At 38.3% G+C, this 27,565-nt stretch overlaps 1 protein-coding gene across 5 annotated transcripts in view; it reads left to right on the top strand.

Moving 5' to 3' along the window:
• Positions 1-26,656, top strand: part of LOC138439123 (sterile alpha motif domain-containing protein 9-like) — a 43,148-nt gene extending 16,492 nt beyond the window's left edge. For 2 of the 5 annotated variants that reach the window (XM_069587409.1, XM_069587411.1), the window contains exons 2-3: positions 10,567-10,810; positions 19,494-26,656. In XM_069587409.1, coding sequence (XP_069443510.1) covers positions 19,502-24,247 — 4,746 coding nt within the window. In that variant the 5' untranslated portion in view covers positions 10,567-10,810; positions 19,494-19,501 and the 3' untranslated portion in view covers positions 24,248-26,656. Of the gene's footprint in view, positions 1-1,127; positions 1,902-10,566; positions 10,811-19,493 lie in introns of those variants that run through there. The other 3 variants (XM_069587408.1, XM_069587407.1, XM_069587410.1) reach the window with 3 other exon arrangements.
• Positions 26,657-27,565: the final 909 nt, after the last annotated feature.

The following is a 27,565-nucleotide window of genomic DNA, read 5'->3' as shown; positions in this document are numbered from 1 at the left end:
CGCTGAATCATGGAAAAAGCAACAGAGTTCCAGAAAAGCATCTATTTCTGCTTTATTGACTATGCCAAAGCCTTTGACTGTGTGGATCACAATAAACTGTGGGAAATTCCTCAAGAGATGGGAATACAAGACCACCTGACCTGCCTCTTGAGAAACCTATATGCAGGTCAGGAAGCAACAGTTAGAACTGGACATGGAACAACAGACTGGTTCCATATAGGAAAAGGAGTCCGTCAAGGCTGTGTATTGTCACCCCGCTTATTTAACTTATATGCAGAGTACATCATGAGAAACGCTGGGCTGGAAGAAGCAAAAACTGGAATCAAGATTGCCAGGAGAAATATCAGTCACCTCAGATGTACAGATGATACCACCCTTATGGCAGAAAGTGAAGAGGAACTAAAAAGCCTCTTGATGAAAGTGAAAGAGAGTGAAAAAGTTGGGTTAAAGCTCACCATTCAGAAAATGAAGATCATGGCATCTGGTCCCATCACTTCATGAGAAATAGATGGGGAAACAGTGGAAACAGTGTCAGACTTTATTTTTGTGGGCTCCAAAATCACTGCAGATGGTGACTGCAGCCATGAAATTAAAAGACACTTACTCCTTGGAAAGAAAGTTATGACCAACCTAGATAGCATATTCAAAAGCAGAGACATTACTTTGCTAACAAAGGTCCATCTAGTCAAGGCTATGATTTTTCCAGTGGTCATGTATGGATGTGAGAGATGGACTGTGAAGAAAGCTGAGTGCCAAAGAATTGATGCTTTTGAACTGTGGTGTTGGAGAAGACTCTTGAGAGTCCCGTGGACTGCCAGGAGATCCAATCAGTCTATTCTAAAGGAGATCAGCCCTGGGTGTTCTTTGGAAGGACTGATGCTAAAGCTGAAACTCCAATACTTTGGCCACCTCATGCGAAGAGTTGACTCATTGGAAAAGACTCTGATGCTGGGAGGGATTGGGGGCAGGAGAAAAAGGGGATGACAGAGGATGAGATGACTGGATGGCATCACCGACTTGATGGACGTGGGTTTGGGTGAACTCTGGGAGTTGGTGATGGACAGGGAGGCCTGGCGTGCTGTGATTCATGGGGTCACAAAGAGTCGGACACGACTGAGCGACTGAACTGAACATGAACGTGCTAAGTCACTTATTCACGTCCAACTCTTTGAGACCTCATGGACTGTAACTGACCAGGATCCTCTATCCATGAACTTCTCCAGGCAAGAATACTGCAGTGGGTTGCCATTTCCTCCTCCAAGGGATCTTCTCCCCTCAGGGATCAAACCCACATCTCTTGTCTTCTGCATTGTCGGTGGGTTCTTTACCACTAGTGCCACCTGGAAGTCCCTAGGGAGCTCCAAAAAGGCCCTGAAAGCCACTCCTTTACATTCTTTTTGGGAAAACAGAGACAGGTGGATAGTGCACCCAAGAAAACCAGTGAAATGCCTGCTTAAAGTCCTACTCAAGTTCTGGGCTCTTGGCAGCCCTCAAAAGTCTCAAGCAAAGAAAATATTTTAACCTTTGAATTCTAACCGCACACACCAGAAGAGTGGATGACTAATGGCTTACCGAAGGACTCCTTTCAGAGAGGAAAAAAAAAAAAAGTTACTTCAGTAAATGCAGATCTGGGAAAACGAAACTGAAATCAAATGTGCAGACTTCCTTCTCCCCACCTTCCAGTTTCGGCACACCCATACTGAGAAACACTGCCATTTCTGAGCCGATTAGAGCTCTGACTGAAGTGGAAGCAGAGGAGAAACGTGCATAAAAACCTGACTGAAAAAAAAGTATTTTTCTCTAGCCTGCTAGGAAGAAGAAAACACAGACGTTTGAATGACTCCTACACTGAAATACATGATTTTCCGGTCGTTTATTAGAACTATGCAAGAAAAATCGGGGTGAGTACAATATCTGTTATTAACAGCTTTATTACTATCTATAGCAGCATTTTATTGAGTAGGAAGGAATCTACTTCTCAATTAGAAAATTGAAATATACTCCAAAATATGATATTTTAAGCCTAAACTTTAAACTGTTCACTGCTGTGACACTGTGTGCTTTATATTAATAAAAAAGGAGTCACAATATTCCATAAAAGATGCAGCTGAAAACTAAAGGCAATTCTCCTTTAGAGGTATTTTTATTGATGAACTCCCTCATGGCATTAGCAGCATCTCCAAAAAGAACATATAATTGAAAATTTTTAAATGTACTTTCTACTAATCTACTCTAAGGAGTTGCCAGAAAATAAAACTCCCTGATAAATCCTCAGATATTAGTGTCAGATGATATGTATTATAAAGAGACAGAGACAGGGATAGTGCTAGGGTTGTAGACAGATTACAGAAAGTATTTGAAATTATAACAGCCTTCCTCTTTCCTGGTAAAAATCTTGGGTTTATGTCTGATTTTCTCCAAGGTAAGGAACAAGGTAGTACCAGAGGGTGAGGGAAATACAGTTCTGATTAAAACACTACTCTTCAATTTCCTTTTCTTTTAGAAAAATGAACCAGCCCTAAAGTTAACCCTACAAGTGATAAATATATACATGTTTGATCAATCAACTAACAATCAATCAACAAGTTCCTTTTTAAAATACTAGTTGCTAAGAAGCTCAGAACCAAATTTTCGGGACAGTTCTAGTAAAGTATATAGAATTTTTAAATTATTTTTGCAAATTTCATCTGCATATGCAACGGGAAAATCATGTATTTCGGTGTAGGAAACATTCAAATGTCTGTGTTTTCTTCTTCTTACTTACTATATTAGAGAAAAAAAACTTCAGGGTCTTTTATGGTTCCATACAAATTTTAGAATTATTTGTTCTAGCTCTGTGAAAAATGCCTTTGCTGTTTTGATAGGGATTGCATTGAATCTGTCGATTGCCTTGGGTAGTATGGCCATTTTAACAACATTAATTCTTCCAGCACATGAACACGGTCTATCTTTCCATCCGTTTTGTTGCATCAGTGTCACGTGGTTTCCAGTGTAAAGGTCTTTTAACTCCTTACATTTATTTCTACTGATTTATTATTTTTGATGCAAGTATAAATGTGATTGTTTTCTTTATTTCTCTTCTGATAGTTTGTTGTTAATATATAGAAACACAACAGATTTCCGTATATTAATTTTATATCCTGCAATCTTACTGAATTCATTTATTAGTTCTAATAGTTTTTTTGGCAGCATGTTAGGTTCTTCTGTACATAGTATTATGTTATCTTCTATACATAGTATTATGTGGTTAGAATTCAAAGGACAGTTTTACTTCTTCATATCCAATTTGGATGACTTTCATTTCTTTTTCTTGTTTAATTGCCATCACCAGTATTTCCAATGCTATGTTAAATAAAAGTAGCAAGAGTAGGCATCCTTGTCTTGTTCCTGATCTTAGAGGGAATGCTTTCAGCTTTTCACTACTAGTTTGATGTTGACTATAGGTTTGTTATATATGGTTCTTATTATGTTGATATATGTTCCCTGGGTCGGGAAGATCCCCTGGAGGAGGGCATGGCAACCCACTCCAGTATTTTTGCCTGGAGAATTCCATGGACAGAGCAGCCTGGTGGGCTACAATCCATGGGGTCGCAAAGAGTCGGACACAACTGAGCAACTAAGCACAGAACACGTTCCCTCCATGCCTGCTATATTGAAGGGTGTTTTTTTTTTATCATAAATGGATTGTTAAAAGCTTTTATTGAATCTTTTGAGTTGATCAGATCATTTTTATTATTCAACTTGTTAGTATGGTCTTTCACATTGATTGATTTACAGATACTGAACCATTCCCGCATTGCTGGGATAAATCCCACTTGATCATGATTAGGATCCTTTCTCATCTAGCGTATTGTTTACGGCCCATGTTTCTTTCTTGACATGCTCTCTGGATAATCTGCCCACTGATATAAGTGGAATGCTAAAGCCCCATAATACTGTTGTATTGGTTTCAGTTTCTTTCTTTATGTTTGTTAATATTTGCTGCATGTATTTAGGTGTTCTTATGTTGGGTACAAGGGGAACATTTCATGCAAAGACGGGCTTGATGAAGGACAGAAATGGTATGGACCTAACAGCAACAGGAGATATTAAGAAGAGGTGGCAAGAATACACAGAAGAACTGTACAAAAAAGGTCTTCATGACCCAGATAATCACGATGGTGTGATCACTCACCTAGAGCTAGACATCCTGGAATGTGAAGTCAAGTGGGCCTGAGAAAGCATCACTACAAACAAAGCTAGAGGAGGTGATGGAATTACAGTTGAGCTATTTCAAATCCTGAAAGATGATGCTGTGAAAGTGCTGCATTCAATATGCCAGCAAATTTGGGAAACTCAGCAGCGGCCACAGGAATGGAAAAGGTCTGTTTTCATTCCAGTCCCAAAGAAAGGCAATGCCAAAAAATGATCAAACTACCACACAGTTGCACTTATCTCACACACTAGTAAAGTAATGCTCAAAATTCTCCAAGCCAGGCTTCAGCAATACATGAATGGTGAACTTCCAGATATTCAAGCTGGTTTTAGAAAAGGCAGAGAAATCAGAGATCAAATTGCAAACATCTGCTGGATCATAGAAAAAGCAAGAGAGTTCCAGAAAAACATCTATTTCTGCTTTATTGACTATGCCAAAGCCTTTGACTGTGTGGATCACAATATGGATGTGAGAGTTGGACTGTGAAGAAAGCTGAGCGCCAAAGAATTGATGCTTTTGAACTGTGGTGTTGGAGAAGACTCGAGAGTCCCTTGGACTGCAAGGAGATCCAATCAATCCATTCTGAAGGAGATCAGCCCTGGGAGTTCTTTGGAAGGAATGATGCTAAAGCTGAAACTCCAGTACTTTGGCCACCTCATGTGAAGAGTTGACTCATTGGAAAAGACTCTGATGCTGGGAAACATTGAGGGCAGGAGGAGAAGGGGATGACAGAGGGTGAGATGGTTGGATGGCATCACCGACTCAATGGACATGGGTTTGGGTGAACTCCAGGAGTTGGTGATGGACAGGGAGGCCTGGCGTGCTGCAATTCATGGAGTCGCAAAGAGTCAGACACAACTGAGCGACTGAACTGAACTGAACTGATGTTGGGCTTCCCTAGTGACTCAGAGGGTAAGAATCCACACAATGCAGGAGACCCAGGTTCAATCCTTGGGTCAGAAAGATTCCCTGGAAAAGGGAATGGCTACCCACTTCAGTATTCTTGCCTGGAGAATTCCACGGACAGAGGACCATGGGGGCCTATAGTCCATGGAGTGGCAAAGAGTCAGACATGACTGAGCAACTAACACTCTGTTTTCATGTTGGGTGCATCTATATTTGCAATTGTTACCTCTTCTTGTTGTATCAATTTATCTTTATGTACTGTTCTTTTTTTCTTGTCATTTGTTGTAGTCTTTTAAAGTATATTTTGTCTGATAAAAGTATTGCTACTCCAGCTTTTCTTGTTCAATTTGTGCAGAATATGGTTTTCCTTCCCCTCACTTTCAATTTGCCCATCCCCCTTCCCCACTCCAGCACCTGGTAACCTCTGTTTGCTGAGTTCAACTTTGAAGGGGAAGTGGTTGTTTTCTTAGATTCCACATATAAGTGAGCTCATACAGTAATTGTCTTTCTCTTTCTGTCTTATTTCGCTTAGCATAATGGCCTTCAGTTTCATCTATATTGTCACAAATAAAAGGATTTCCTTCTTTCTTATAGCTATTGTAAATATGTTTATTTGCTACAATGCACGCGGGAGTGCAACTGTCTCTTCAAAATACTTATTTCATTTCTTTCTGGTATGTAGTCAGAAGTGAGATTGCTGGATCACAGAGTAATTCTGTTTTTAATTTTTTGAGGACTCTCCATACTGTTTTCCATAATGGCTGTACCAGTTTACATCCCCACTAGCAATGTACAAGTGTTTTCTCCACATCCTCACCAGCTCTCATTATCAGTTTTATTTTTGAATAACAGCCATCTAACAAGCATGAGGGATTACCTCATTTTGATTTTGATTTGTATTTCCCTGATGATTAGTGATATTAAACACTTTTTTCCTATATCTGTTGGCCATTTGTGTGTTCATTTGGGAAATGTCTGTTTGGGTCCTTTGTTTATTTTTCAAATAAGATTGTTTTCTTGCTATTGAGTAGTTTGAGTTCCTTATGTATTTTGAAGGGGAAGGGGACAACAAAGAATGAGATGGTTGGATGAAATCACCGACTCAATGGACATGAGTTTGAGCAAACTCCAGGAGTTGGTGAAGGACAGGGAAGCCTGCAGTGCTGCAGTCCATGGGACTGCAAAGAGTTGCACATGACTGAGCCACTGAACTGAACTGAACTAAGATAGGGTTTGCCAGTATTTTCTCTCATTCCACAGGGGGCCTTTTCATTCTGTGGACTGTTCCTTTTGCTGTGCAGAAGTTTTCAGTTTTTTAGTTTGCAGTCCCATTTGTCTGTGTTTGCTTTTATTGTTTGTGTTTTGGGGGTCATATCCAAAGCTTGTTGCTCAGACTGATGTCAAGAAGATTTTCCTCTATTTTCATCTATAGTTTTTTGGTTTCAGGTCTTAGAGTTAAGTCTTTAATCAATTTGTGTTTTCTACTCAAGATCACTTTTTCATGGGTCTTTTGTAGTTCCATATGAGTTTTAGACTTTTTTTTTCTATTTTTGTGAAAAATTTCATTGGAATTTTAATAACTATTGCATTGACTCTCTAATTGATTTGGGTAGTATAAACATTTAAATAATATTCTTCTAATTCATAACACAGGATACCTTTCATTTATTTGTGTCTTCTTCAGTTTCATCAGTGTTTTACAGTGTTCAGTATATGGATCTTTCACCTCCTTCTTCAAATGTATCCCTGAGTAATTTTTATGCTACTGTAAGTGAGCTCATTTTAATTTTTTTCAGATAGTTTACTGTCAGTGTATAGAAATGCAGCTTTTTATTTTTTTAACTGATTTTAAAATGTTATTATAATAATTATTTTTAAATTGATCTACTGTTCATGCTAATCATAATTTTATCTTTTTAATCTTTTTAAAATATAAATTTGTTTATTTTAATTGGAGGCTAATTACTTTACAATATTGTATTGGTTTTGCCATACATCAACATGAATCTGCTACGGGTGTACACATGTTCCCCATCCTGAACCGCCCTCCCACCTCCCTTCCCATACCATCCCTCAGGGTCATCCCAGTGCACCAGCCCTGAGCACCCTGAAGCATGCGTCAAACCTGAACTGGTGATTCCTTTCACATGTGATATTATACATGTTTCAGTGCCATTCTCCCAAATCATCCCACCTTCGCCCTCTCCCACAGAGTCCAAAAGACTGTTCTATACATCTGTGACTCTTTTGCTGTCTCGCATACAGGGTTATAGTTACCATCTTTCTAAATTCCATATATATGCATTAGTATACTGTATTGGTGTTTTTTTTTCTGGCTTACTTCACTCTGTATAATAGGCCCCAGTTTCATCCACCTCACTAGAACTGATACAAATGTATTCTTTTTAATGGCTGAGTAATACTCCATTGTGTATATGTAACACAGCTTTCTTATCCATTCATCTGCTGATGGACATCTAGGTTGCTTCCATGTCCTGGCTATTGTAAACAGTGCTGCGATGAACATTGAGGTACACATGTCTCTTTCAATTCTGGTTTCCTTGGTGTGTATGCCCAGAAATGGGATTGCTGGGTCGAATGGCAGTTCTATTTCCAGTTTTTTAAGGAACCTCCACACTGTTCTCCATAGTGGCTGTACCAGTTTGCATTCCCTTACACCTACAGTGTAAGAAGGTTCCCTTTTCTCCACACCCTCTCCAGCATTTATTGCTTGTAGACTTTTTAGAGCAGCCATTCTGACCAGCGTGAGATGGTACCTCATCATGGCTTTGATTTGCATTTCTCTGATAATAAGCAATGTTGAGCATCTTTTCATGTGTTTGGTAGCCATCTGTATGTCTTCTTTGGAGAAATGTCTGTTTAGTTCTTTGGCCCATTTTTTGATTGGATCATTTATTTTTCTGGAATTGAGCTGCAGGAATTGCTTGTATGTTTTTAATTCTTTGCCTGTTGCTTCATTTTCTATTATTTTCTCCCATTCTGAAGGCTGTCTTTTCACCTTGCTTATAGTTTCCTTTGTTGTGCAGAAGCTTTTAATTTTAATTAGGTCCCATTTGTTTATTTTTGCTTTTATTTCCAAGATTCTGGGAGGTGGGTCATAGAGGATCCTGCTGTGATTTATGTCAGAGAATGTTTTGCCTATGTTCTCCTCTAGGAGTTTTATAGTTTCTGGTCTTACATTTAGATCTTTAATCCATTTTGAGTTTATTTTTGTGTATGGCATTAGAAAGTGTTCTAGTTTCATTCTTTTACAAGTGGTTGACCAGTTTTCCCAGCACCATTTGTTAAAGAGATTGTCTTTTCTTCATTGTATTTTCTTGCCTCCTTTGTCAAAGATAAAGTGTCCATAGGTGTGTGGATTTATCTCTGGGCTTTCTATTTTGTTCCATTGATCTATATTTCTGTCTTTGTGCCAGTACCATACCGTCTTGATGACTGTGGCTTTGTAGTAGAGCCTTAAGTCAGGCAGGTTGATTCCTCCAGTTCCATTCTTCATTCTCAAGATTGCTTTGGCTATTCGAGGTTTTTTGTATCTCCATACAAACTGTGAAATTATCTGTTCCAGCTCTGTGAAAAATACCGTTGGTAGCTTGATAGAGATTGCATTGAAAATAGATTGCTTTGTGTAGAATACTCATTTTCACTATATTGATTCTTCTGATCCATGAACATGGTATATTTCTCCATCTATTAGCGTCCTCTTTGATTTCTTTCACCAGTGTTTTATAGTTTTCTATATATAGGTCTTTTGTTTCTTTGGGTAGATATATTCCTAAGTATCTTATTCTTTTTGTTGCGATGGTGAATGTAATTGTTTCCTTAATTTCTCTTTCTATTTTCTCATTATTAGTGTATCGGAATGCAAGGGATTTCTGTGTTTTGCTTTTATATCCTGCAACTTTACTATATTCATTAATTAGCTCTAGTAATTTTCTGGTGGAGTCTTTAGGATTTTCTGTGTAGAGGATCAGCTTTTTAATATTGATTTGTATCTTGTACCTTTTCCTAATTTGTTTTTTTGTTCTAAAGGTTTTCTCTCTCTCCCTCTCTTTTTTTTTTTTCTTTTTTTGAGTGGTTTCTAAGGTTTTATGGGCTTCCCTGGAGGCTTAGATGGTAACGAATCTGTCTGCAATGCAGGAGACCTGGGTCTGATCACTGGGTTGGGAAGATCCCCTAGAGGAGAGCATGGCAACCCACTCCATTATTCTTGCTTGGAGAATCCCCACAGACAAAGGAGCCTAGCGGCCTGTAGTCCGTGGGGTCGCAAAGAGTCACAACGGAGCAACTAAGCACACACACAAGGTTTTATGTGTATAATATCATTGCAAACAGAAACAATTTTTCGCTTCTTCCTTTTCCTGTTTGGAGGCCTTTATTTATTTTTCTGCTAATTGCTCTGTCTAGGACTTTTACTTTTGTATAGAAGGAAAGTGCTGGGAGTAGAAATTCTTGGCTTGATCTTAGAGGAAAAGCATTCAGTTTTTCACTACTGAGTATGATGTTAGCTATGAGCTTGTCATATATGGCCTTTATTGCATTTAGGTAATAACCCCTAACCATTCTATACCAAATTTGTTGAATTTTTATCATATAATACAAGTAAAGAATTTCATTAAATACTCTTTCTGGATCTATTGAGAGATCATATGATTTTTATCCTTCATTCTTTTAATGTGATATGTTGCATTTATTGGTTTGCATATATTGAACCATTTTTGCATCCCAGAGATAAATCCCATTTGATTATGGTATATGATCTTTATAATGCTTATAATGTTCTGTTGAACTTCATTTGCTTGTATTTTGTGGATGATTCTTACATTTATGTTCATCAGTGATATTGGTCTGTAACTTCCTTTTTCTTGTACTGTCCTTCACTGGCCTTGGAATCATCATTAAGCTGGCCTCATAAAATGTACTTGTAACTGTTCCCCCCTTTTCTGTTTTTTGGAAGAATTTGAGAATTAACATTAATTCTTCTTTAAATATTTGGCAGAATTCACTGGTGAAGCCATGAGGTCTGAGATTTTTCCTTTTTTGTGAGGTTTCAATTACTAATCCAAACTGCTTACTCATTATTGGTCTGGGAGGTTTCAGTTGCTGATTCAAACTCCTTCCTCATTGGTCTGTTCAGATTCTTTATTCATGATTCAGTCTTGATGGTTTGTATGTTTCTAAGAATTTATTTATTTATTCTAGCATTGTCCAATTTGGGGCATATAAATGTTCACAGTGGTTTCTTAATATACTTTGTGTTTCTGTGATATCAGTTGTAACATCTCTCTTTCATTTGTAATTTTATATATTTGAGTTTTCTCTACTTGTTTCTTAGTCTAGCTCAAGGTTTGTCAATTTTGTTCATGTTACAAAACAATAGCTCTTAGTAGCAAGAGAAGATTGATGCCTCAGTCACTGACTTGGCTGGTCTTCTTTTCTCTTTGCAGTGTTATTTCCTTCATGCCCTGCTGCTTCGAGATACAAACTATTTTTAAGAAACTTGGTATTGATGCGAAGATCTTCTTTTGAATATGGTGGAGTAGAAGGACCCTAAGCTCACCTTCTGAACACACCCAAATCACCATCTGAAGAACTATCTGCAGAACAACCATCATTGAAAAACACTGAAACCTACTAGAAAAGATCCTCTACAACCAAAGACATAACAACAACTAAAGCCCATCCCCCCAGGTGGGTGACCCACAGATAAGAGAATAATTATATTACAGAGGTTTTCTCATGAGAGTGAGATTCTGAGCCCCACATCAGTCCTTCCAGTCCAGAGGTCTGGCAGTGGGAAAATATGACCTTTTCCATGGTTCTTCTAGTTTCTATTTCACTTATTCCTTTTCTGATTTTATTTCATTCCTTCTGTGAACTTTAGGTTGAGTTTGTTCTTGAGGTATAACATTGGGCTGCTTATTTGAGATCTTTCATAATGTAGGCCTTTGTCACTATTAACTACTCTCATAACTGTTTGTGCTGCATCTCATAAGTTTTGGTGCGTTGTGTTTCCACTTTTGTCTCGAGATATTTTTTGATATCCCTTTTGACTTATTCTTTGACCAAATGGTTGGTCAGAAGTATGTTATTTAACTTCCACATATTTATGAATTATACAACTTTCCTTCTATTATTGATTTCTAGTTTCATATCATTGTGGTCAGAAAAGATACTTGATGTGGACTTCAAGTTTCTTAAATTTGTTAAGACTTCTTATGTGAACTAATATAAGATCTATCCTGGAAAATGTTCCATGTGTACATTGAAAGAATGTGTATGCTGTTGCTCTTGGATGGAATGTACTGAATATGTCTGTTAGATCCATTTGACCTATGGTGTTGTTTAGGTATGCTGTTTCCTTATAGATATTTTGTCTGAATGATCTATCCATTGTTAAACCTGGGATATTGAAGTCACCTACTATTATTGTATATGTCTATTTCTCCCATTTAGATTTACTAATACTTGCTCTATCTATTTTTAGGTTCACTGAAGTACCTAAATTTTGGTGCATTATATATATATATATTTTTTTTTGGTGCATTATATATTATCATCTTGATGAATTGGCCACTTTATCATTATATAGTAACCTTTGTCTCTTTTGACCATTTTGACTTAAAGTCTATCTTGTCCAATTGTAACCACTCCTGCCTTCTTCTCATTGCTGTTTGCGTGGAATATGTCTTCTCATCCCTTCACTGTCAGTGCATGTATGTCCTTAAGACTAAAATGAGTCTCTTGAAAAGAGCATATCTCTGTCCGATCTGATTTTTTTTAATCCATTCAGACACACTATATCTTTTGATTGGATAATTTAATTCTTTTATATTTAAAGTAATTGTTGATAGGTAAAGAGGTAAAGAATCTCTCTCTTCAGGAGATGCAAGAGACATGGATTTGATCCCAGGGTCAGGGAGATCTCCTGGAGCAGGAAATGGTAACCTACTCCAATATTCTTGCCTGGAATATTTCATGGACAGAGGGCCCTAGTGGTCTAGAGTCCATGGGGTTGCCAAGAGTCAGACACTACTGAGTGAGCACGCAGGCACACAGGATTTGCTATTGCCATTCTGTTTGTTGTTTTCTGGCTGCTTTGTAATTCCTTTGTTTCTTTCTTCCTCTCTTGCTGTCTTCCTTTGTGATTTGATGACTTTTTGTAGAGGTATGCTTTGACTCCTTTCTTTTTATGTTTGTTTTGTATATCTGTGCATGCTTGTGTGCTAAGTTGCTTCAGTCATGTCCAATTCTGCAACCCTATGGACTATAGCCTGACAGGTTCCCCTGTCCATGGGATTCTCCAGGCAAGAATACTGGAGTGGGTTGCCATGCCCTCCTCCAGGGATCTTCCTGACCCAGGGATTAAACCCAAGTCTCTTAAGTCTCCTGCTCTGGCACACAGGTTCTTCACCACTAGCACCACCTGGGAAGCCCTTTGTATATCTACTACAGGCTTTTTACTTGTAGTAATCATGAAGCTTTACATTATTCATCCTATAGACATAACAGTCTATTTTAAGTTTATAACAACTTAACTTCACCCACATACAAAAACTCTACACTTTAACTTAACTTCTCCTTCCACACTTTGTGTTATTAATGCCAAGTTTACATCTTTTATTCATATTGTATCCATTAACACATTATTTTGCTCACAGTTATTTTTATTACTTTTGTCTTTTGCTTTTATATCAGAGTTAAAAGTGATTTATCTACCAGCATTACAGTACTAGAGTGTTCTAGATTTGACTATATTTTCATCATTACAGTAAGTGTCATACTTTCATATTCTTTTCATTTGTCAGCATATTTTTGTTACAACTCAAAGACCTCCCTTTAGCATTTCTTGTAAGATAGGTTTAGTGGTGAATAACTCTACAGTTTGTTTTGGTCTGGGAAAGTCCTTATCTCTCCTTCATTTCTGAAGGACAACTTGAAAGTTTCTTTAGTATTCATGGCTAACACTTGCTTTTCAACACTTTGAATATGTCATCCCACTCTCTACTGGCCTGTAAGATTTCTGCTGAGGAATCTGTTGATAGTCTTATGCAGGTTCCTGTGTATGTGGGATTTTTTCCTCTTGCTGCATTTAAAATTCTTTGTCTTTGATTTTAGTCTTATTATGTGTTTTAGAGAAGATCTTTTTGTATCAAAACTCTTGGGGAAATCTATGAGCTTCAGGAACTTCAATGTCCAAATCTCCACCCCCCACCCCGCCTCCAACAATTGGGAAGTTCACAGACATGACTTCTGTTTTTTTTTTTTTTTAATTTTTAATTGGAGGTGAATTACTTTACAATATTGTGGTGTTTTTTGCCATACGTGGATGTGAATCAGCCACGGGTGTACATGTGTCCCTCCTTCCCAAACCGCCCCCCCCCCACGTCTCCCTCCCACCCCATCCCTCTGGGTCGTCCCAGTGCACTGGCTTTGCATGCCCTGTTTCATGCATTGAACTTGAACTGGCGATCTAGTTCACACATGGTAATATACATGTTTCAATGCTGTTCTCTCAAATCATCCCACCCTCACCTTCTCCCACAGAGTCCAAAAGTCTGTTCTTTCCATCTGTGTTTCTTTTGCTGTCTTGCTTATAGGGTTGTCATAACTATCTTTCTAAATTCCATATATATGCATTAATATACTGTATTTTTGTTTTTCTTTCTGACTTACTTCACTCTGTATAACAGACTCCAGTTTCATCCACCTCATTAGAATGGACTCATATGCATTCTTTTTTATGAAGTGAAGTGAAGTCGCTCAGTCGTGTCCGACTCTTTGCGACCCCATAGACTGCAGCCTGCCAGGCTCCTCTGTCCATGGGATTTTCCAGGCAATAGTACTGGAGTGGATTGCCATTTCCTTCTCCAGGTTATCTTCCCAACCCAGGGCTCGAACCCAGGTCTCCCACATTGTAGACAGAGGCTTTACCGTCTGAGCCACCAGGGAAGTCTGTTGTTTTTTATAGTTAAGTAATATTTCATTGTGTATATGTACCACAAGTTTCTTATCCATTCATCTGCCAGTAGACATCTGGGTTGCTTCCATGTCCTAGCTAATTGTAAACAGTGCTATGATGAATTTTGGGGTACATGTGTCTCTTTCAATTCTGGTTTCCTCAGTGTGTATGCCCAGCAGTGGAATTGCTGGGTTGTATCAGCCATGATTTATTTAAATAAACCTGCCTTTTTCTTCCTCTCTTCTCTTTGGATTCCAACAATGAATGGATTGTAACATTCGATGGTATCCAATAATGCACATAGGCTTTTTTTTCCACTCTTTTTCATCCTTTTTTCTATTTATTTTTTTTATTTTTTATTTATTTATTTATTTTTTTGCTCCTCTGAATGGATAATTTCAAATGTATTGTCTTCACAAGTTCACTGATTCTTTTGCTTGGATGAGTCTGCTATTGAAGCTTTCTATTGAATTCTTCAATTTAATCATTTTGTTCTGCAATGCTAGGATTTCTGTTTGTTTTTAATGGCCCTTGTTTCTTTGTTGAACCTCTCATTTTGTTCATTCATTGTTTTACTAATTTTGTTTGTCTGTGTGTTTTATTGTAGTTCACAGAATTTTGTATGAAGATTATTTGAAAGTATTTATCAGGTAGTTCATTGACTTTCATTTCTTTAAGGTCATTTATTGGAGCTTTATTAGTTTCCTTTGATGGTGTTATGTTTCACTGATTATTCATAATTCTTGTGACCTTGCATTGTTGTCTACACATTTGAAGAAGTAGTCTTCACAGATTGGGCTTAGGCAGGAAAAGGCCTTCTCCAGTCACCTTGTCCAGAGATTGTAGGAGAATTGTCTGGTAGATTCTGAAGATGAGCTTGATGCTGGAGTCCTCAAGTGGGCAGGCCTGGTGCCTGGGTCTGTGGCTGGGCTGGACTAGTGCTTGGGTTTATAAGGGTGGGCTGGCATTTGGGTCCATGGGGTAATAACCCTGGCCCCTGAAGTCCTGGTGATGGACTGATGCAAGAGAATTTGGCCTAAACCTGGGGCTGCTGATACTGGCCTGAAGGTTGGGTCATGAAGTGCAGCCTGACCCTGGGGCTGGCCATGTGCCTGGGTCCTCAGGATCCAGTCTGGAATCTGGGGCAGGCCAGGAGCCTGACTCCAAAGGAACCAGTCTGGAGTCTGTATCCATAGAGCCCAGCCCAGCATCTGGGCAAACAAAGAGCCTAGGTTCATAGGAGCAGGCCCAGTCCTGGAGTAAGGCAGGAACCTGATTCTGCAGGAGACTACCTTGAGCCTGGGGTCTCCGGTAACTTGTTACTAGGGTGACGCAAGAGTCTTGGTTCACTGAAGCTCACCTCAAGGCTGGGTTTGCAGAGGCTTGGCTAGTAGGGTAATACCAGCTTCATAAAATGAATTGAGAAGAATTCCCTCTTTTACTGTGTTCTAGAAGAGATTATATAAAATCAGTGTTAATTCTTTAAATGTTTGATAGAATTCTTTAGTGAATCTGTCTAGACCTGGAAATTTTTCTTTGTAGGGAAATCTTTAAAATTAAAAATCCAGTTTTCTTTTAAGTTACAGGACCATTCAAATAATGTTTCATATTAAATGGACTACAGAAGTTTGTTTTTTCAGGAATTGTTCCATTTCATTTAAGTTGTCAAATTTGTATGTGTGAAGGAACTTTGGTATAACTTTTTTATTGGCTTCTATAGATGTTACATTATGTATACATAACTTATGACAGTTCAATAGTGGGGGTTTTTCCCCCCAGTTTGAGTGAAGCATAGAAATCTTCATATCCCCTTACCCTGTCATGTATAATGATCTTAAATATTTTCACTAAATACATTTAGAACCACATCAGACAGTGGTTTAAAAATCAAACATAAGTTTTAAAAACCAAAGAGAAGTCTATTTTATTTACCAGTTTTTTTGCTTACTGTGTTCTTTTTTCCTTCCTAATGTACCAAGGTTCCTTCTTTTATTATTTTCTTTCTGTTTAGAGAACTTCCTTTCACCATTCTTTTAAGGTAGGTTGTGTAGGCTGCATCTTTTCATATTCCCCCAGTAGTGCACAAAGTTACCTTTAATTTCTCCACACTGTCCTCACTAATTCTTGTTATTTTCTGGAGGTTTTTAATAGTAGTCATCATAATAGATGTGAAATGATACAGCATTGTGTTTTAGGTTTGTATTTCTCTAATGATTAGTGATGTTGAACATCTTTTCATGTGCTTGTTGGTTGTTTGTATATCATCTTTGGAGAAATGTTTCAGTCCTTTGCTCACTTTTAATTGGGTTATTCATTTTGTTGTTGTTGAGTTGTAGGAGATTTTTTTAAACATATTCCAGATTAACCCCTCATCAGATCTATGCTTTACAAATATTTTCTCCCATTCCACAAATCACCTTTTCATTCTACTCATTGTGTCCTTCGGTGCATAGTTTTTGAGTTTGATATAGTCCCACAAAAGGGCTTACCTTAAAAATTAGTACACTTAAAACAATTTCCCACCTCTTCTCTTTCTCTCTTTCCCTAGCTTATTTTAAATTTGAGCTACTTAGTATCTATAGGCCAGATTACTGAAAGAAATTTCACCTAATTAACCTTTTTAAGAAGGCATTGCATCTCTGTGGTCTCTGATTGTCATAGTATTGTAAGAGTTTCCATCAATTGTGCATATCTTTGCCGGTTTTTGTGTTGGACATAGAACAGACTGGTTCCAAATAGGAAAAGGAGTCCGTCAAGGCTGTATATTGTCACCCTGCCCATTTAACTTATATGCAGAGTACATCATGAGAAACGCTGGGCTGGAAGAAGCACAAGCTGAAATCAAGATTGCCGGGAGAAATATCAATAACCTCAGACATGCAGATGACACCACCCTTATGGCAGAAAGTGAAGAGGAACTCAAAAGCCTCTTGATGAAAGTGAAAGAGGAGAGTGAAAAAGTTGGCTTAAAGCTCAACATTCAGAAAATGAAGATCATGGCATCTGGTCCCATCACTTCGTGGGAAATAGATGGGGAAACAGTGGAAACAGTGTCAGACTTTATTTTTGTGGGCTCCAAAATCACTGCAGATGGTGATGGCAGCCATGAATTTAAAGGACGCTTACTCCTTGGAAGAAAAGTTATGATCAACCTAGATAGCATATTCAAAACCAGAGACATTACTTTGCTGACTAAGGTCTGTCTAGTCAAGGCTATGGTTTTTCCAGTGGTCATGTATGGATGTGAGAGTTGGACTGTGAAGAAAGCTGAGTGCCGAAGAATTGATGCTTTTGAACAAGTGTTAGAGAAGACTCTTGAGAGTCGCTTGGACTGCAAGGAGATCCAACCAGTCTATTCTAAAGGAGATCAGCCCTGGGATTTCTTTGGAAGAAATGATGCTAAAGCTGAAACTCCAGTACTTTGGCCACCTCATGTGAAGAGTTGACTCATTGGAAAAGACTCTGATGCTGGGAGGGATTGGGGGGCAGGAGGAAAAGGGGATGACAGAGGATGAGATGGCTGGATGGCATCACAGACTCGATGGACATGAGTTTGAGTGAACTCGGGAGTTGGTGATGGACAGGGAGGCCTGGCGTGCTGTAATTCATGAAGTCACTAAGAGTCAGACATGACTGAGTGACTGAACTGAACTGAAGGTGTATCTTTTATTCACTTAATATGAATACAGGAATTACTAACCAGAGAATAATAGCTTTAACCTTGGGCCATTGGTCTGGCAGCTTTATGTCTGGAAGGGAAAGTAAATTAACCTGAGTTTTTATCTGCCTCTTGAAGGCAATATTCCTGTGTATTAATTATTTCATGAAAGTGTACCTATATAGTCTATTTTCCACTATCTCCCAGGCTTTTCTTCTTTGTTGATTTGATTCTCCTGTAGTGATTTTATAGGAAGGCTCATGTTTTTGGAGCCATTTTTGGATTGTACTTAAAGCTGACTATTTAAGCTGTACTTAAAGCTCACATTTTTGAGCCATTTGGGGTTGTACTTAAAGCTAACTATTATTGTCTATTTTTTTCCCCTAACCATTGCTATATTTTGTAACCCAGATTGCCAATGATTTTCCAAATAGCAGCTTGCCATTTGTATACCAAATAGTAATGCCATTTGTTACTGCCCAGGAATCAGCTATTACCAAATATGATGTGAAAATTTACATGAATGCAATAGTAGCTTCTAAATTCACTACCTAGCAAGCTATCCCAGAAGTCATGAAACTGAATGGCTCACAGATCAATCTAAGGTGTTTGAGGAACATCTTTATTAAATCAATTAAATATCCAACAAAAAGAAGGGGGGAAGAGATGCGTAAAACACTTGGGATAAGATATAAAAAGGTTGGAAGGGTCTTATTATCTGAGTTATACAAGTTCATATATCCTCTCTCTCCCTCTCTGCAGTGTCAGCATTCTCCACTGATTGTGTGGTTTTGAGAATGAAAGTTAAGGTCTTTCCAAGGGAAATCAACAAATACAAGATACCTTGTGTCAGTGACATCCACTTGCTCCAATCAGAGAGATGCAGAGGGACATGTAGGCCTGACTGCAGCTCTAACTCATCAACTAGCCTGATAAGCTACTCAGGATTTTGTTTATGTTTCTTAATTACAGGACCCAAAAGATCAGAATGGGTGTCAAAAGTAGGTGACCCAATTAAAATTTTAAACATATAAAGTGCTTCAAGAGTGCTTCATGAATATTTAATACCTATTTGGCCCTTCAGTCTCTTCCTAACTATGTTTAACACTCACATGGGCTGCCGTCTATGGGGTCACACAGAGTCGGATATGACTAAAGCGACTTAGCAGCAGCAGCAGCAGCAGCTCTATTTACTTTATCTATGTCTATTATAACATGTTTCACAAACTATTTGCTTCTATACCTTGCTTCATAAATATTTCTCATTTTACATGTCCATCTCTCTTTAGTTTTATATAGCCTTTTTTGTTTCTCTTATTTTCTACAGCAGAATTGAATATTTATAAACAATAGAGCTAACACACATTATAGAAAATAACCATTAAGGAGGATGAAAACCCTCTCTCTCTCTCTCTCTCTCACATACACATACACACACACACATATATATGTATATGTATCCCCAAGATGCAATTAATGAATAAGGCAAGCAAGAGAATTGTGCATGGTATGTTGCCATTTGAATGGGAAAAAGTGCTCACACAATTCTATTTGGTAGTATTTCTCTGGAAGGATATAGAAGAAACTGATAATGGTAATTTCCTCTCAAGAGGGTCATTAGAGGGCAGGTATATCCTTTTGTGCCATTTTCAATTTTCTAGGACACACATATATTGTCAATTGAAAAATTAACTGATTATTTTTTAAATTTCTTTATAAAAAATACTAAATAATTTTTCTTTTTCTATACATAGGTATCAGAATGGCAGCACAATTTAACTTACCAGAAAATACAGATGACTGGACAAAAGAGGATGTAAATCAGTGGTTAGAAAGTCATAAAATTGAACAAAAACACAGAGCAATTTTGACTGCACAAGATGTGAATGGTGCAAACTTGAAGTACTTAACTAAAGATGACCTTGTTGCTATGGGCATAACATTTGGACCAGCTATCCAAATAGAACATCTCTTCAAAGAGTTGCTGGAGACATCCTCTGGAGATCCTTTCCAGACATGTAAGAGTGGAAAAGGCAGTAAAAGTGTTCCTAAAACACAGGAGAAAGATGGAGGGACTTCAAAACAAAAGAATAAAAAGAAATCAGATATAGTTAATGACTCTACAGTGAGTACAGTTACTAAAGGTTCTAAGTCACTGAAAAATGAGTTCATGGAAGATGAAATAGATGACACAAAGAAAAAGCAGCCATCCACAGAACCGACATGCATGGCATACCCTTTCGATGAATTCAGTGATCCATATCGTTACAAACTGAATTTTAAACTACAGCCTGAAACAGGACCACTCAATCTCATTGACCCAATACATGAATTCAAAGCCTTCACAAACACAGAAACAGCCACGGAAGAGGATGCTAAAATGAAATTTAGCAATGAGGTTTTCCGATTTGCTTCTGCTTGTATGAACTCACGTACCAATGGCACCATTCATTTTGGAGTCAAGGACAAACCTCACGGAACAATTGTTGGTGTGGAATTTACCACCATCACCAAGGAAGCCCTCATTGACCACTTCAATCTGATGATCCACCAATATTTTGAAGACCACCAGGTCCAAAAAGCAAAGAACTGCATTAGAGAGCCAAGATTTGTAGAAGTTTTACTGCCAAATAGTTCTCTATCTGACAGATTTGTTATTGAAGTGGATGTTGTTCCAAAATATTCTGAATGTGAAGTTGATTATTTCCAGATTAAAATGCAAAATTATAGCAACACAATATGGAAACCAAGTTCAAAATTCTCAGTCTTTGTGCGAGATGGGGCCAGTTCTAAGGACATCATGAAAAGTAATGCCGATTTCAAAGCATTTAAATTAGATTTGAAAAGACTGGCAGAATCTAGGAAAGAGGCAGAAGAGAAATGCAGAGTGAAAACAAATAAAAAAGGGAGTGAGGGGCCAAAGCTTGTTAAATTGTTGACAGGAAATCAGGATTTGTTAGATAATTCATACTACGACTGGTACATTCTTGTAATAAACAAATGCCACCCTACACAAATCAAACACTTAGATTTCCTAAAAGAAATTAAATGGTTTGCTGTGTTGGAGTTTGATCCTGAATCTGTGAGCAAGGGTGTGGTCAAAGCATTCAAAGAAACCCGAGTAGTAAATCTTCACGTCCCAAGTTTGTATATGGAGGGGAAAACCACAAATGAGAAGATTACTAGTCTGAATCTTTATCAACAACTCAGCTGGATTTTCTGCAATGGCCGGTTAGATCTTGACAGTGAAAAGTATAAACCTGTAGATGCAAGTTCCTGGCAAAGAGAAAAAGCATCTGAAGTCAGGAAACTGATTTCATTTCTTACCCAAGAAGACATAATGCCAAGAGGGAGGTTTTTGGTGGTATTTCTATTACTCTCCTCTGTTGATGACCCAAGAGACCCACTCATTGAGACCTTCTGTGCTTTCTACCAAGATCTCAAAGGAATGGAAAATATATTGTGCATTTGTGTAGATTCACGCATATGTCAGGGATGGAAAGATCTACTTGAAGCAAGATTAACAACACAGCAAGATGAATTATCAAACCAATGTGTTTCTTCTTTAAGTCTTGAAGAAATAAATGGAACTATTCTTAAGCTAAAATCTGTGACTCAATCTTCCAAGAGATTTTTACCATCTATTGGTTCATCTACTGTCCTTCTGAAAAAAGAAGAAGACATCATGACTGCTCTGGAAATTCTCTGTGAAAATGAATGTGAAGATACAATCTTAGAGAAGGACAAAAAAAAATTACTTGAATTCAAAGCATTAAAAGAGGAAGATTTTTATCGAGGAGGCAAAGTAACATGGTGGAATTTCTACTTTTCTTCTGAAAACTATTCTTCCCCTTTTGTGAAAAGGGATAAATATGAAAAACTTGAAGAAATGATTCAAAGAGGGGCAGATTCTTCTAAGCCAACATGTGTCAAAATTATTCATCTGTATCATCATCCAGGCTGTGGTGGGACCACGTTGGCTATGCATATTCTCTGGGAACTAAGGAAGAAATTCAGATGTGCTGTGCTGAAAAACAAGACAGTGGATTTTTCTGAAATTGGAGAACAAGTGACTAATTTAATAACCTATGGGACAACAAATAATCAGGAATACTTACCTATATTACTGCTTGTTGATGATTTTGAAGAACAGGATAATGTCTATCTTCTGCAAGCTTCTATTCAAACAGCTGTAGCTAATAGGTATATTCGATATGAGAAACCTCTAGTGATCATCCTAAATTGCAGGAGATCACAGAATCCTGAAAAAAGTGCAAAGATCTCAGACAGTATTGCCCTAATACAACAACTGTCTCCCAAGGAACAGAGAGCTTTTGAGCTTAAATTGAAAGAAATTGAAGACCAACATAAAAACTTTCAAGATTTTTATTCCTTCATGATCATGAAAACCAACTTTAATAAAAAGTACATAGAAGATGTGGTCAGGAATATCCTGAAAGAACAAAATATTTCCACCAAGGAAGCAAAGCTTTTTTCCTTTCTGGCCCTTCTTAACTCATATGTGCCAGATACCACCATTTCACTATCACAGTGTGAAAAGTTCCTAGGAATCACAAACAAGAAATCTTTCTGGGGAACAGAAAAATTTGAAGACAAAATGGGCACCTACTCTACAATTCTAATAAAAACAGAGGTGGTAGAATGTGGGAACTACTGTGGAGTACGCATTATTCACCCTTTGATTGCCATTCGTTCCCTGGAAGAATTGAAGATAAGCTATGACTTGGATAAGAGTCAAATTATGCTGAACATGCTAACAGAAAATTTGTTCTATGATACTGGAATAGGAAGAAGCAAGTTTTTAGAAGATGTGCAAACACTGCTGCTCACAAGACAGCGCAATGAAAATGAAGGTGAAACAGGAACTTGGTTTTCCCCGTTCATTGAAGCATTACATAAAGAAGAAGGGAATGAGGCAGTTCAAAAAGTATTACGTGAAGGTACTCGTCGGTTCAACCCAAATGCATTCATTTGCCAAGCGTTGGCAAGACATTTCTACATTAAAGAGAAGGACTTTCACAGTGCTCTACATTGGGCAAATCAAGCAAAAGAGATAGAACCTGGCAATTCTTATATCTCAGATACACTGGGTCAAGTCTTCAAAAGTAAAATAAGATGGTGGATAGAAGATAATGAAAGAAACAGGAGCATTTCTGTTGATGAGCTATCTGGTCTTTTGGATTTAGCAGTATGTGCCTCAAATGCATTCAAGGAATCTCAACAGCAAAGTGAGGATAGAGAGTATGAAGTTAAGGAAAGGTTTTATCAGAAGTCAAAAAGGCGGTATGATACTTACAATATAGCTGGCTATCAAGGGGAGATAGAAGTTGGGCTCTACACAATCCAGATTCTCCAGTTCATTCCTTTTTTTGACAGTAAAAATGAACTGTCTAAAAGAGATATGATCAATTTTATATCAGGAAGTACAGATATTCCTGGAGATCCAAACAATGAATTTAAATTAGTCCTCAAGAACTTTATTTCTTACCTAACCAATTTGAAATTTTCTTTGAAAAAGTCCTTTGATTTTTTTGATGAATACTTTGTCCTTCTAAAACCTAGGAACAATATTAAGCAAAATGAAGAGGCCAAAACTCGGAGAAAGGTGGCTGGGTATTTTAAGAAGTATGCAGATATATTTGGCCCCTCAGAGGAATTACAGTACAAAGATTTTTGTCCAAAGCTTAGTGTGCCACTTCAGGTAGAGCTATATCGGAGAAGCCTGGAAGTTTTAAAAGCAGACAAGTTTTCTGGACTCTTGGAATATCTTGTCAAAGCTCAAGAAGATGCTATACACACCATGGAAGATATAATGAACAAATATACTTTTCTCTTTGAACAATGCACTGTCAGAATCCTGCCAAAGGAAAAGCAAAATTTCATCCTGGCCAACATCATTCTCTACTGTGTTAAACCGACCTCCAAAATAGTGAAGTCAATTAAAAAACTGAAAGATCAGCTTCGAGAAGTCTTACAACAAGTAGGAATGTCATATCGGTATCCAGAACCTTATTTCCTAGCTTCCCTCTTATTCTGGCCAGAAAACCAACAACTAGATCAAGATTCTAGACTAATGGAAAAGTATGCTTGGTCACTGGAAAATTCTTTTCGGGGACAATATAAGCATATGTATCGTACAAAGCAACCAATTGCCTATTTCTTTCTTGGGAAAGGTAACAATATGAACAGACTTGTTCACAAAGGAAAAATTGATCAATGTTTTGAAAAGACAGCTGATATTAAGTCCCTGTGGCAGAGTGGAGATGTATGGAAGGAGACAAAAGTCCAAGAGCTTTTGCTTCGGTTAAAGGGACGAGCTGGAAATAACTGTTTATACATAGAATATGGAATCAATGAAAAAATCACAATACCCATCACACCTGCTTTTCTGGGTCAACTCAGAAGTGGTAGAAGCATAGAAAAAGTATCTTTTTACCTGGGATTTTCCATTGGAGGCCCACTTGCTTATGACATTGAGATTATTTAAGAGTTTGGCCTTCTCGCTCCAGGAATATGGACAAAATACCACTTAATTTTTTAGATCCAAGATGTATACTTATTTTTTTTATTGGAGGATAATTGCTTTTCAGTGTTGTGGTGGCCTCTTCTGGGAATCAGTCATAATTACCCCTTCCCTTTTCAGTCTCCCTCTTCCCCGCCCCCCACCCATTTTACCCATTTGGTCATCACAGAACACCAAACTGGACTCCCTCTGTTATACAGCAGTTTCCCACTAGTTCCCTGTTTCATGCATGATAGTGTACATATGTCATTGCTACTTTCTCAATTTGTCCTACCCTCTCCTTCTCCCACCATACTTTAAGTTGGCAAATTTATAGATACAGCCTCTAGTTTTTTTGGCCCTGTGCATACAGTATTTATATTTCCTCATAAGCATGTTGTAAGTCCCACATAGACTGTGGTGAAAAAGCAAGGAATGAGAGATGTGAAAACTATCAAATATCTTCCTTGCTTTGGACAACACCACTGAGGGCAGAATAAGAAGGAGACGGATGGAATTGGGCCTCCCACGTGGCTCAGTGGCAAGGAATCTGCCTGCCGAGCAAGGAACACAAGAGACATGCATTCAATCCCTGGGTCAGGAAAATCCCCTGGAGAAAGAAATGGCAACCCACTCCAATATTCTTGCCTGGGAAATCCCATCGACAGAGGAGCATGGCAGGCTGCATTCCATGGGGTTGCAGAAGCGTAGGACACGACTTAAAGACTAAACAACAACAGCATGGAAGGGATGGGAAGCAGTGAATGTCATCATCCAGCTGCACAGAAACCCGCCATTCCCTCAATTAACCAACCAAGGCATGGACTGAGGAAGATTGTCTACTTTCTTCTTAGACGTGAAAATGTTTCAGAATCAAAAGACAATGGTTATTGTACCAAGACATTACAATATCTGCAAAACCATTTCACAAAAAAGGTGCAAACCTCTCAGCAACAACATTTAATCTTACTGGGCAGACTGAGAAGGTACTCTGTGCTTGGCACCGAAGGATCTTTCAAAGCAGAGGACCAGTTCTCTGAAGGTTATACCCATAGAAGTATGCAGATCTTACCAAAGTAGATTGGAGAAGCAGGCTTCCTTTTCATGAAGTAGGTGACAACTGAGCAGAAGTGAATTTTGTTTCTATAGCTAAGAAGCTCATAAGCTTCCAAACAAACAAAAATACAGCAAAATTCCAAAGCTAAGGAATAAAAAGGACTCTTGTGAAAAGACTAATGAGTCCCCAATCCAGGGGCTCCCATTGTTCTAGCAAGTATACATATAACCAATGCACAACCAATGAGAGGTAATCAAAATGTCATTTTCCCTAATAGAATTATGGACCTGGGAAATCATCAATGGTTGCTAAAACCGATTTAAAAAAAAAAAAGCTGATAAAGAACTATAATAGATGAGTCAAACTGTCCTAAATCCTGATCAGTACTAACATTGCTGAGAGAGAAGCAGACATTAGTGTCCTGGAAGCGCTATAGGAGTGCACACTGTAACCCTGAGACAGTCTCACCAAATAAATGAACCCAAATCAAATCAAACCTCTGGATCTTACTTCCAATTTAACGGAAATACAGACATTGGATATGTTTCTAAGTAATTCTGTGTATGGGATATGGAGATGGATAAAAGAGAGTAAATGGGCATTATAGCTGCAACAAGATTGAACCAGAGTTAACAAGTGCTGTATTATGAGGACATGAGAGGTCATCAGACTCTGCTCTTCTCTTTGGACTGTGCTTTTGAAGTGTTCTGTTATAAAATATTTGTAAAACAAACAAGAAATGCTGTTTGTTTTTGCCTCAACAATCCCATTCAACTTTTTTCACTGGAGGGGGTTTTTCCTTTGCTCCTGCATGAAATTTCAGCTTCATAACTTATCTGTTCACTCTTGGCATAAAACAGTCCTCTGTTCAAATAGTTTCAATTTAGAGTTGAGAAGGTCAAATCACAATAATTTCTCTGGGGCCACTTTCCATACCGTTCCAAGTTTTGTTCTGCTCTAAGAGAAATAGTCTCAGTTGAAGTCCTCTTACCTTCCCAGGTGATCCTTTTGAACTCAGACCAGCTTAGACAGGTACGTGAGAAGCACTTATGGATGTTTGTTCTACCATTGGTACAGAGTGCATCTAATGTCCAGTCTTGAGAACAACATGCCTCATATAGTCAAGAGGATACATCAAGCACTTCACATGGTCCCCTTGGAGCCTCCTCCCCACCTCCCAGGCTCAGGATGAGATTCTCATGGCGCATGGGAGAATTGTCACCAAAAGAACCTCTTCATAAACCCTCTCTTCCTCAATGCCAGCAGTGGACAAACTATAGCTTGTGGGTTGAATCCAGCCTGTCTTTTACTTTTAAATAAAGTTTTATTGGAATACAGCCACACTCACTTGTTGAAATACTGGCTTTGGCTGCTTTTGTGTTGCAACAGAATTGAATAGTTGCAACCAAGACCATATAGCCCACAAACCTAAAATATTTGCACAGCCATCTGGCTCTTTACAGGAAAAGGTTGCCAACCCCTGCTCCATGCTATCAACTCTTTTAATATTTACTGTAGGTCAGTTGTCTAATTGGTTCTTGGACATTTACCTTGAAAATACATATCTTGGTGTATCATCTAACTTTGGTATCTGAGTTCTGTCATTTTAGGGCCAAAGTTAAAATGTAAGAACAATTTTATCTCACAAAATCCGTTTTTCACAGATAAATCTAATTATGCTTTATTTGGGGACTCTGTCTGTATGCCTTACTTGTTCATCCTAAGAAAGCCAGAGTCCCAGTCTGGCCCATGCTGCTGCCTCTCCTTTTTTGGGATCTCTGGGTGAGGGGGGCCGGCAGCCCTGCTAGTGTATCTCTCCCTTTCAAGAAATTCTAGACCATCTCTGGAAAGCAGATGGCTATGAGGTGGGGTGGGGTTTGAAATAATGTGCTAACAGATTTGCTTTTTAGGCTTCTGTTTATTCTGAGCTGCCTTGACTGGACTCTCCCTTGCAGCTGCAGTAACTGTGGGTCTTTATCAAGGTGGTCTTGGGATAGAATCCCTCTTTTATTTTACCATGTGATATAAAACATTTATTTTTGACCTGGCCTGTGGCTTCCAGCAGCAATATGTTTCCTTTTCCTAGTATGCAAGTACAGGCTCTGTTTGCTCAGTGTTGTGAGTGCTTGGAATTTAGATGATCGTATAACTCAAGAGAGACTCCCCTGGTGGCTCAGATGGTAAAGCATTTGCCTACAATGTGGGAGACCTGGTTCAATCCCTGGGTCGGGAAGATCTCCTGGAGA

Source organism: Ovis canadensis, chromosome 4 (assembly GCF_042477335.2).
Source record: "Ovis canadensis isolate MfBH-ARS-UI-01 breed Bighorn chromosome 4, ARS-UI_OviCan_v2, whole genome shotgun sequence".
Lineage (NCBI taxonomy): Eukaryota > Metazoa > Chordata > Mammalia > Artiodactyla > Bovidae > Ovis > Ovis canadensis.
Note: the sequence above shows the minus strand (reverse complement) of the source record. Positions and strands in the feature narration are given on the sequence as shown.